General features: G+C 45.0%; 1 protein-coding gene across 1 annotated transcript in view; it reads right to left on the reverse strand.

Annotated features, from left to right (window-relative positions):
* LOC133000373 (calmodulin-binding transcription activator 1-like) overlaps positions 1–12,285 on the reverse strand; it is a 49,310-nt gene extending 37,025 nt beyond the window's left edge. Inside the window, exons 1-3 of the mRNA XM_061070295.1 lie at positions 12,261–12,285; positions 9,887–9,982; positions 5,003–5,106 (exon numbers count right to left, since the gene is read on the reverse strand). Of these exons, the coding sequence (XP_060926278.1) occupies positions 5,003–5,106; positions 9,887–9,982; positions 12,261–12,285 (225 nt within the window). The remainder of the gene's footprint in view (positions 1–5,002; positions 5,107–9,886; positions 9,983–12,260) is intronic.
* Between the last annotated feature and the right edge of the window lie 105 nt (positions 12,286–12,390).

Below are 12,390 nucleotides of genomic sequence, written 5' to 3' on the forward strand. Positions count from 1 at the left end.
CTTGGCGCTCTCCAAACATAAAATATTTCTCAACCCAAAAGACAGAGGAATGATTAAAAAGAAAAGAAAAGGAATCAAACACAAGGAGCTCTGCAACACCCCTCTGGTGTGGTGTGCATGGGATTGCGTGTGTGTACATGTGTGTGCATGCATGTGTGCGAACATCTGATGTGTGTGCGGACTGGGTTCTTTGCCCCCTCATTAAACTATGCTTTACTCTGGTAAACGGCAACAGTGCAAAGCTCAATGTCAACTGGAGAGGTTATAGCCAAAAGCAGTCTCTGGGACACACACAAAAACACAGATGCATAAACACACACACACACAAACACACACACACACACACACACACACACACACACACACACACACACACACACACAGACACACGTCTCCTCCAAACATGTTATCTAACAAATCCACAAATGGTAAAACCCATTTCATTTAAAATATGAAACTTTGTCTAAGTTTCCAGTGGCCCGTTAGGTTTGTCTTTGCTCCGGCACGGCCAACAAAATGGAGAGTGTCAGCAGGAGCCAGTGTGAGCTGGACATTAGCGATTCACACATCAAAGTCATAAATCAAGGGCACTCTTACCACCGAATAAATGGAGCACAGAGACCCGGGACAGGCTGTGTGCTAACTGTATCGCTCCGAGTCTCAATAATGAAGCCTTAGTGTTTGTTTTCACATCGTCTGTTAACTGGCGTTTAACGTCACCCCCCCTCTCTGCACACCTCTCCTTTTCATGTTTCACCTACAGGGGAAAAAAATGGGAAATATCTCTACAAAGCCATGTAGAGATACAATGCATGCATATTCAATTGAATGTATCTATTTAATGGCTCACAAACAATACTGACACAAATAATACATTAAACATTCACACACGCAGCGCTTTGTTTGGGCTAGACACCGGCGCTCACAGGAGCTGGCACAGCAGGCACAGGTGAGCGGGAGTGATATTTCTACCTGAGATTTAGAGCTTTCGCCCTTCACCATTAGTTTTTTTTTTTTGGGGGGGGGGGTCCGTTGTACATGTTTGGCATTACAAGCGACACGCTGACAATATCTCGTCTTTCTTATCACCTTTGATGTACTGCACAATCATAAAGAGCGTTTGTGTGTGACACATGCAACATCGATCATAGCATTAGCAGGAATATGTGCGCACACACACACACGCACAATCTGTTACCATGGCAACACATATCCTTGACGCACTCATACACACACACAGGCTCACACACTGGCTCACACACACACACACACACACACACGCAGGAGGCGGATGGGGCCAGTGGTCTAACATGTATATGCTTTTTGATCTGCTTTTCATTCAAGCAATCATGTTAGTGTCATGTGGCGGCACAGCCAGACATGGGCGTGTGTGAACTGTCGATGAGCTGCCTTCACACCACAGTGACACAATACATCACTGCGCAATGAGAGCGGAGCTGCGCAATAAAACACTGCATGTTTCATATCATTGATACCAAAATAATGCCTTTGCTTTTTTGCGCCGGTACAATTGAGCGACACGTAACGCCCACTCGCATGCAGACGGCTGTCGTCTGCGTGGTCTACTCCAGTCTGTACCAAACCATTTGACAGTTGCATCATTTGAATCATGGTAGGAGGAGGCTGCTCTAAAGTAGGAACCTTTATCATGCAACATAGCATGTGCATGCATATTTCATAGCTTGAATGTAATCATTCTGAAGGGAAGTATATTTGTTATTCAACCCAGACTGGCATCTTAAAATATCAGTCAGGATGACAAGGGTCCCCTCAAGAGTAACCATATCTTTTCATGAGCTTGAGTCCCAGCACCAGATTCTGAAGTTTGTCTGTGTCGAGATTTAAAGAACTTTCATTCCTTATTTCAGTGCAAAGAATCTGCTGAAACCAAACCAAACAAGTCATTCCCGACGGATGAATAAAACAGACTCTACCATCCGTCTGTCCACCTGAGTGTGGTTTGTTATCTAAAACTAGTCTATAGTCTATTACCATGGACAGATACACATACACCCCCAATCTATTATTGAACAAAAGGCTCACGCCTCTGCTCAGCCCTTCAGGGAGGAATCCATCCCTCCATCCCAGAATAATTTCACACATCAGTAGGTACACAAAAGAGAGAGAGAGGAAGAGAGGGAAGGGAAGGAAGAGAGGAAAGGACAGAGAGGAGAAGGAGGAGTGCACTGAGTAGAAATGTATGGGGTCACAGCTCAGTGCTTGTGGGAGGCCAAGCAAAGAGCCATGCGTGACAAATCAGAGGATCATATGCAATCGCACACACGTGCAAGAAAACAAACACACACGCACGCACACACGCACTGACATACACATGCCAAGAAAAACGAGAAAATAGGGACATATCAGATGAAGACTTGTAAAGATTGCGACTGACTTAATCAAAGGCATCAAAACACAGGAAGGTAATCTCTTTATCTATCACACTGTGCTCTTCTTATTCACACACGCAGTGCATGCGCGCACACACACACACACACACACACACACACACACACACACACACACACACACACACACACACACACACACACACACACACACATACAAAGGATAATCCTAGTTCTGAAAGCAGACATGTATACACAGAAACACAAACAGTGAGGATAAGGAAACACAAAAACAATAGCGAATTTCCTTATACGTGAGCACATTGATTTGAAGAATTCTTTGAAAACCCCAAAAAGCACACGCAACGACAACACACACACACACTCACCCACATGCACACAGATGTGTATACATGCTGAATAAGTACTGAGCGATTTTAAAATACGATTTGTCAATGACATATCACCACAATTCATGAGCGATATCTCGACCAGAACAGTATTACTTTTTGAAGTAGCACACACATACACATTTACGGGATGGAACTGAATAAATAAATTGATTTCAGTTTGACAGCTGTCTTGAACACTGACATCTGATTGGTCTGGAAATCCCACATAAGATTGTGTTAGGCTACAGTCTATGTTGGACATACGAACTCTCTCTCTGCATTAAATTTGATGACCGATGATGATTTCAATTTTCAATGTGCTGCTGATGAAAACTGCTATAGCTCTTTCGTTGTCTGCAATACAGACAGATAACAAACACAGTGGAAAAAAATCAATACCTTTGTTGCAGCAGCTAAAAAAGAATCGACCACAATAATCTGGCATTGTGCATAACCCTAACAGACACATGCAGTCAGAAACACACACACCGACTGAAACACAAACATGCATTAGATGCACATCGAGCATCCTCCTGTGAAAGCATCAAGCAAGAGGAGCAGCAGACACAATGGAGTGTTTAAGTATGCAGGAAACTTTATGCCTGGGTGGAAAAGGAGCTTTGAAGGAATTCGCTGAGGGACACCCAACCTCCCCCTGAACTGAGCCTCCTCATCAGAGAGAGAGAGAGCGCCAAGGAGAGAGGGAGAAGGAGAGAGAGAGAGGGAGGGAGGGGGAGGAGAGGAAATGAAAGATAAAGATGAAGAGGAGTAGATGGTAAGTTGAAAGGGAGACTTACGGAGAAAAAGAGGGAGAAAGGGCAGGAGAGGGGGCAGGCAACAAGGTGCTCTGGTCTCGTCGCTGCGCTTTGTGCACAATTGCTGTTGGTTATGCTGATGAAAGTGGAAGTCCCTAGCTAACAGCGGCTACCTTGTTCTGAACACACACACAGACACACAGACACACTGCCTATTCATGTGTGCACACTGTTCAGTAGGCGCCGGGCTTAACTCCCAGTATGACCTTCATTGAGATGGATTGCATGAAAAATGTAATGACTTTCCTGAGAGAAAAACCACAGGCCAAATCAGCTTTGCATTGCATAATAATGCAGGACTTGGTAATCAATAACACAAACACACAAACACACATCCATAATGGAGTGCACAGCCTGCACATGGAGAAAATGTCCTCGCAGAGGCCAACCACATCACAATGAATGGAGCAAACCACCAGTGGAGAGCTGTGCAATGAAATGCATGAACAAGGAGTCATTGACGATAAATGCCTGCAACCATTTCCACCCATCAAACAATTCCCTAAGCTAAAGCTAACAGATTAAGTCTGAAACAACATGCAGCTCTGTCTAGCTTTTCTCACCCCAAATGTTTAATTCAGGGTCATCTATGGTCCTGAGTAAAGAGCTTTCCCAAACCAATTTGCCCCATTTTACATTGCACCACTTCGCCAGCAGCTGAATTTAAGTTATGTATTGTTCATGATGCAAATATGATGCAAATTTTGGCCCAAAACAGGACAAACTCAGCCCTATATTCATGAGGTGTAGCCATGTGTTTGTGTGAAAACCACAGACCAAAATAAAGGTTTTAAAAAATATGGTTCACTTGACACTGTCTACAGTGAAGTGCAAAAAGCCCATAGGTTACTTAAACCTAACTCACTTTTATGATCAGATCCTCTGGGTGCATGGCCCCTGGGTTTGTTGTTTATACCTCGCAGACAGCTTTTAATTTCCAATGTTTTGCTTTGTTTCACAGAACAACCTTGCACACTATAAGTGGAGCATAATTTTCACACATAACGCAAAGCCGAAAAAGCAACTTTTTGCAGAAGTGTGCCACACATTTAACAGCTTTCTGTGGTTGCCTAGCAACAATGTGAAGTTCAGACATTTCCATCGTATTGACCATATGGGTTTCGCTGAACCCACCATACATCAGGGAGTGGAAAAATCCCATAGCTTAAGACTGATCCCGGTGCCTTGACCCATAGTGGTTTGGCTACAAAGTGTAATAGGAAACAACGTAATGGAATGTACAGTCAGTGGGAATCTGGCTGGGAGCTCAGGTTGCTTTTTTTCACACAATAAAAAAGCTGCCATTGTGTTTGTTTACCTCCTCTTCATCTCTCAATGTGAAATTAGCTGGAGATGCACCACCAGTAAAAATCTGAGTTCATCTCACTGTCACAGATATTTCAATTCCAGCGTGTTTCATTCTCACCTCGTTGGTGTTCCAGCGATGGCGCTCCTTGGGCAGAGAGGAACATTTGGGTAGACACTCCAGCAACTTCTTCGGAAGGTAGATCTTCAATTGGCCAGGCTCATCTGGAGTGGAAGGAGGGGTGGGCGGTGGGGGAGGACAGGAGGAGAAGATAAAGGAAGATAAATGAGGGATGAGTGGGAAGAGAGGAGAAATTTCTCATCAGACACAGAGACATTGTGAGAGGAGAATACCAAAACGCAGCATCTGTGGGATCTGGCTGACTCGAAATCATAACAAACTTTTATTGTGTGGCATTTCTAATGGCTCGATGTCACCTTGAGTAATTGAAGTCGCAAAGAGAGTTGTTCAGGCCTGTGAAGGACAGAAGCTTTAATTAATTTTGTTCAAATAAAATTTGGTCCATCCACATTTTTGGCATAGCAGTGAAAAGAGATGTCAGGCTGGTGTTTTGTATGGCTGAATAAATTTGTTATTCCAAATCAATGCAACAGGACAGAGCCAGCAAATTGCCAACGAACTATCTAAAATATTTCCATGTCATCTGTTTATATAAGCTTATGTCTTATTTTATATTATTCACTGATTTACAGTGTCGTACACAAGAAGGGCTGATGATTGTCGATCAAGGCTTAGTGTGCAGAGCACAAGAAAGTGGCACTGACTTATTATTGGACAGCAGGTGGAGGTACACAGTGCACCTGAGTCAGATTTGGATTAAGAAGAATCCATTATCATGCATTATGAGAACATTTAGGGTTGGTTACAATCAAGGCCAATCACATGGGCATCTCTTATCCCCTTTAAAAGCAATGCTTTCCCCTGAGTGTTATACAGACAGGTTGGTAATGGAGTAGGGACTGCAGACCACCTCCTCAGGAGGACACTAATATTCTTCTGCAGAAGCTGGAAGGTTGCACATTCTTGAAAACCCAGCAGCTTAAAATGCAACCATGATCAGGTAATGCTTCATTCGATGTTTTTTTTTTCTGACGACCGAGTTGTCTGTCTGTAATCATGCACTATTTTATTTAAAACCACAATGATCCACATGCTATTCACAGGTTGGTTAAAATCGGCTAACTTTTACCTCCTTGGCATTATTGACAGGAAGAAGGGATATTCTAGGTTTTCTTTTTGTCAATAAATCCAGCAAGGAACTGATACTATCAACAAACACTTTCTGTGTAAACAAAACCTGACAGCATGTGTCTCTCTCTCTGCCATAAACCTCTTCTGTTGTCCAAAAAACACACCAGTGAGTCACATCATCACACCATTGTTCCTTTATTCTAATGAACACATGCATGTTTTTTTTTTATTTGTTAAATCCCACATACACCCTTCTGTTGATGTAAATATACATTCATACACGGGCTGAAAATAGTCCCCAATATAATTGCTCCTGTTTTAGGTACATGAGGTAAAATCACAGGGCATTGCAAACCCCAAAAAATGTTACAATATAATTTGAGATGTATTTTTTAAGAAAAAAGTCTTTAGTAGAACTCGTATAGGAAGTAAAGAATTAAAGTATTGAAAACAGAGCATTGATTTTAGCCTCTTTGTTAAGCTTGTTGACAACAGTGATAGTCTTTTCCTTTCATTTTTATTCGGTGCATGTGATGTGACTTTACAGGTTGCAGAATGTGTAATAACACAAACAAGCAAATTAGGAATAATAGGGGTTTGCTTTTCGGAGGGAGCTGTGAGACTGCACCGCCACCAACACGACGTGGTGCTGCTGGATTACCTGGGAAACTCTCCTCCTACTGCAGCGCGCAGAGAATCACCAAAATAATGAATAGGTGTGGGTAAAGAAAAAAATCCCTCTGCGCCACAGGATATACCACTTCACCAGCGCTTAGCGTCCGCACAAATAGAGCCCCTCATGTGTGTACGTGTGTGTGTGTGCCTGTTTGTGCGTGCATGCCCAACGGGTGTGCCGCTCAGAAGTCAAAGAGAGCAAGCACTCAAAGGTTATTGATAAGCATTTGAGTAGAGGGCGTCCATTCAAGACTCCCCTGGGAAGATAGGAATTATACTGTACCTGAGGGCAGACCGAGTGAGAGTAAAAAAGAGATATGTTAGGTGGCGGGTGGGGGGTGTGGGTGGGTGCAGGGGCTGTCAGAGCAGGGAGACGAGAGACAATGAGCCAGGGAGAGACACTTAATGAAGAAGAAGAAAAAACTTTGAAAGACACTAAACAGAAAGTAAGAATTTTGCAAGGACGAGAGATGGAACAAGGTGAGACAAAGACAGATGAGTGGCGTAAGGAGACAGGAGTGGGGTCTATGTGTGTGTGCTCCGACCTGCCTGAGTATGTGTGTGTGTTTGTGTCAGTAAAAGTGTGTTCAGGCACGTATGCTCCCCCTAATCAATTATGCATTTATTAATAGAAGGCCTGAGAAGACAGAATTTCAAACAGCTGAACGGTGCAGCAGCTTAGTTAAACAGCTGAATGGTGCAGCTTAGTTAAAGCCTAATTTCTTTTTTAGCAGCACTCCAGCCTCTCCGCTATGAATGCCAATCAGCGTTTAAACCCCACCCCTCCTGGCTATAACCCCCTCCCCTCCCCCTGCTGTTCTGAAGAATTCTCATCAGAGCCTCGCCTTTGAAATGTACCAGAACCACCACATCAAACAAGCCCGTAGCACATGCGTAGGCACACACACACACACACACACTTACGTACACACACACACACACACACACACACACACACACACACACACACACACACACACACACACGCACACACACAAACACCCACGCACACTCAAACATGCAAACAGACTCACACATATGCATGCAGCTCATGTCGACTAAAGAAGACACATAACAGAATTTATCCCAGAGTGGTGTTATTACATTTTTTTACCAGTGACCTTGGTGCCGAAATCTGTTTCAAACCACACCTTAACGGACACAGCCATCATCTTAAACCCGTTCTTACAATTTCTCTCCTCGCTGACGAGGAACGGGAGAACAACTTTGCAGATTTGTTGAATGCTGATGAGCTTTCACACCCCAAAGAGATAGATCACGCACTTGCTAATCGGCTAAAAGAGAGTCCAAAAGAGTGACAAAGTCTGAATGCTAATGCGAAACTGATGGCTCATTAAGTCATATGGAGGTATGCGTCCTCAAAAGTGTAAAAGTGTTGAGCCGTAGTGAAACATTGCTTTGGTGGTAGCCTATCAAATGCCATGATTTAGACTGGAGTCACATCGAAGAGCAGCCACCGACTGATGAATATTTTACCTCATAAAACTGTCATCTCCATATTTAACACAGAAACAAGCCAATGCCCTTGTGAGATGGCTGTCAGTTAATTATAAAACTCTCTTCAGCAAAGAGAGAGAAAAATGCTCCAAATGCAACTCTTAACTCTCCCCCTACTGATATTAGGAGGCATCAGGGGAAATTTTCACATTTTCCCCCTTTTTTGGGGATGGAATTAATGTGACAGAAAGAAAGGCTCATTGCACAGCAGCTAGATGGTGGGAGGGAGGGTGGGGTGGGGTGGGGGGGGAGGGCAGAGGAGGGGAGGGGGATGGCAGGCAGGAGGAAGCGCCAGGGCAGGGAGAAGAAAGGGGGGAGCATATAGCATGGGACGAGGGAGTGTGCAGGAGGGAAGGAGGGAGAGACGACAGAAAGAGAGGGAGAGCAGGGGGGAGGGATGGAGAGATGGGTGTGCATGCTAATTTTATCATTCTGCTGATAAACTTTTCCTCCAGTAATCCTCCAGCTGGGACGCGAGAACAGATAGGAGACAGGGATAGGCTCAGGAAGTCTCCGCTCATATTAAACAGCCGTCCCAAACAGAACTCTCTGTTCCCCTCTATTCTATTCTATTCTATTCTATTCTGTCCTGTTGGTTAATTTGCTATTTTGTGACACTCACGTTTTTCTCCTCTATCCCTCTTAAGTTAAACAAAATCAGAGGGTCTGGTGCAGGTATGAGGCCATCTGCTCCTTCCGAAATGAAAAAAAAACGTGTGCGTGAGTGTGCGTTTATGTGTGTGTGTCTGTGCATGTTGAGGGGCTTCCACATAACTTCCCTCCCTATAACCATAACCCCCACCACCTCACTAAGTACCACGTCGGTCGGCTCCTCCTCACATCTGTTTATTTTCCTGCAATGTGTCCCCCTAACAACACAAACACACACACACACACACACAAACACACTTGCACACTCACAAACAGAGAGGCAGGGACATGCATCTGTGTCATGTCCTCTGGAATCAATAACCAATCAAAGCAATCATTGCCTTTATAGTCCCTGTAACACACCATAGCAATCACACACATGCCCACCACACACTTGCACACTACCATACACGACCACGCGGTGACCCCAGATTACACACTCCATCTCACTTCTAGTTTAACCAGGCCCATTGAGGATTATAGATACATAATGCCATGTGTACAGATTAGGCATGACAATAAACTACTGATAGCCAAAGTAAGCCTTGCCTTATTGTGCGTGTGTGTCTGTGTAAGTGTGTGTGTGTGTGTGCGCGCGAGCTCACTAATGCTGTACTGGCATGCATGAATAAACATGATGTGTAACAAAGCTGAATTGGAATGATGTCTCAGCAGGGAGACACAGAGTGTGTGTTTGCTCTCTGTACGTGTGTGTGTGTGTGTGTGTGTGTGTGTGTGTGTGTGTGCGTGTGTGATCTGTTACAGAGCACATGAGAAGGAGACCTCAGTTCCTGCATCACATCATTCTGCCAGAAGGCTTTTATACTTGCTCCCAGAGTCACCCTGCGCTACAGACAAATGCGAGAGCAGCACTTAAACACCCTCTCGCAGACATGCGCACGCACAAACAGTGTGAAGAGTATGTGTGTGTGTGTGTGTGTATCTTACTGTTGGCGTCAGTGTCGTCACTCTTGGGAGGGGTGTGTCCAGTGTAACCAACAGCGATCCTGACCATTCGCTCTGGATTTCTTATTTTCTTCAGTCCTACAAAATGAGAAAAAAAAGGTGAAAAAGAGACATATTTAGAAGATGCTCCACACTTTTGTTTCTTTGGCCGTCATACACACACACACACACACACACACACACACCACACCTCATTGGTCCTCCTCTAAAGCCCAGACATTAAACTCCATGTGATATGCATGTGGGCTGATCCATTTTCTGATCCACTAACTTCCATCCATTGTGTCCCCTGATCGATTGGCCACAGTAGATACACTGCCTCCGTGTGTGTGACTAACTTGTACCCAGCTTTAGTTTCTCTTCTCTCTCATCATTTCTCTGTTTCCCTGACCACTGTTGCTATGATACAAAGTAGACCAACCAGTGCAGAGGGAGATGGTCTTCCAGGCTATATGTTGGATATTGTTCTCATGCCCACTGGTGTACTCTGCTGATTGGTGCCACACACATCTGCCTGAAGGATGGAAAGAGTGGATGGCTGACTCCTGCCTCGGGAGCCGCGATTCATTTGGCTTTCATGCAGCGTGGCACAGGCTCGTAAATTATTACATCCTCTCTACACATAACACTGAGGGGTCAATGGATGAAAAAAAACAACACACTGTGAACGGTGTGGGTCTGTTTGCATGTGTGTGTTTAGCTACAGTGCAGTATAGGCAGGATGGGGGGTGGTTTTTATATCCGTGTGGTACAGTGCCTGCTGATCTGCCCATGGGCCTTCTGTCTCATCTACCGTTCTCGTCTTTTCACGCTATGGGACTCTCAACCCACGGCCTTCCCTTTGCCTCGGGCCACACACTGCATGCTTGCCTGCACGTGTGTGTGTGTATGTGTGTCTGACTTAAAGTGCTGTGCGCCTGAAAATGTGCTTCACAAATGTGTGATGCTACTTCTGCAGTTCAAGTTATCGAAAAAAAAATTGCCCCAGAGAGAAATCTTGCTCAACGTCGCTCCCTAGTGGAGAGAAGGTCAACTGCCATTTAGGCATTTGACCCTCTCTCCACTAGAGGGTCATTTTTTGGCATCACTTTGAGGAGATAAAAATAATAATATAGAAAAGTCTGATTATTAAACTGATGTCTAACACTAATCTTGAATGCTGCATGTCATAGTACGCTTCAAGTTTGTACGGGTCTCGTCCATGACAGCACATCCGTCTGTTGTGTTAAATTGCTTGACAGGGGTCGTTGATGAATTTAACCCACGCTGACCTCAGCAGTACTTAAAAGAGGCACGAGAATGAAACTGATTCTTAGAGCAGACCAAAAACCAGGTGTGATTACAAACAAATGTTGAACACATTGAGGAAGGGATAAAACTCCAATTAACCCATGAGTTGAGCTTGAGATAATATCGCCATGGCGATTATTGCCATACCATAAATAATTCATGAATGGATGAATAATAATCTGAATTAAATGTGTGTGTGTGTGTGTGTGTGTGTGTGTGTGTGTGTGTGTGTGTGTGTGTGTGTGTGTGTGTGTGTGTGTATATGTGTTACAATAATGACCCCAAGAGTTAAGTTGAGGGAGCAAAAAAAATGTAAACTAGATTCAAGATATGACCTAAAACTGACACACATACGATCCCCAAGGTACATGCAGAGAGATTCTCACCTTCACTGCCTCAGCAGCCACATACACAGGCTCACCACCATATCATCACATACAAACATAAACACACATACACACACACACACACACGCACACGCACACGCACTCACACACACACCAACATATGGTTAATAAATAAACACACAGCTGGACTGGGAGGCAGTGGGGCTGTCAGAGAAGAAGATCTACGATCCACGGGTCTAATTTTATGCTTTAAGAGGAATACAGAGACAGATAAACACGCGCGCGCACGTACACGCGCACACACGCACGGAGAGCATCTGAATTCCTTCAGCATGAAGCTCTCTCTCTCTCTCTCTCTCATCCACATCCCGTTTAATGATTAAAAAAAACACTCATGAGCCAGCTGCTGGGAGCGGGGACGCTGGCGAACACCGGACGGTATCAAACACTGGCCCCGGTCCCGGCTCGGTCCCGGCGCCACCGACGGGACAACTCTCCTTCCGTTCTGTATCTGCTGTCGGTTGCCCGGGCTCCATCCACACAGTCGCTGGTTCAGCACCAGCCTCCGTGTTTTCGGGACGGGCTGGAGGAGGGAGAGAAGGGGGAAGAGCACCGCCGTCATCCATCTCCTCGGCCGTGCCTCCCCCTTCCCTCGCCTCGAACACCAGGTCCGTGCCGCCATGAAATCAGAAAAAAAACACCCGTTATTTCTCTCTTACCTTCCGGCTTGTTTTCGGCAGCCATTTCCCCTCCACCGAGCGCCTCATCCCTCCTCCTCCTCTTCCTCCTCCTCCTCCTCCTCGACTCGACCTAGTGGTGGTGGTGGTGGTGGTGGTGGTGGGGAGGTGG

This window comes from Limanda limanda, chromosome 4, assembly GCF_963576545.1.
Source record: "Limanda limanda chromosome 4, fLimLim1.1, whole genome shotgun sequence".
NCBI classification, from domain to species: Eukaryota; Metazoa; Chordata; class Actinopteri; order Pleuronectiformes; family Pleuronectidae; genus Limanda; species Limanda limanda.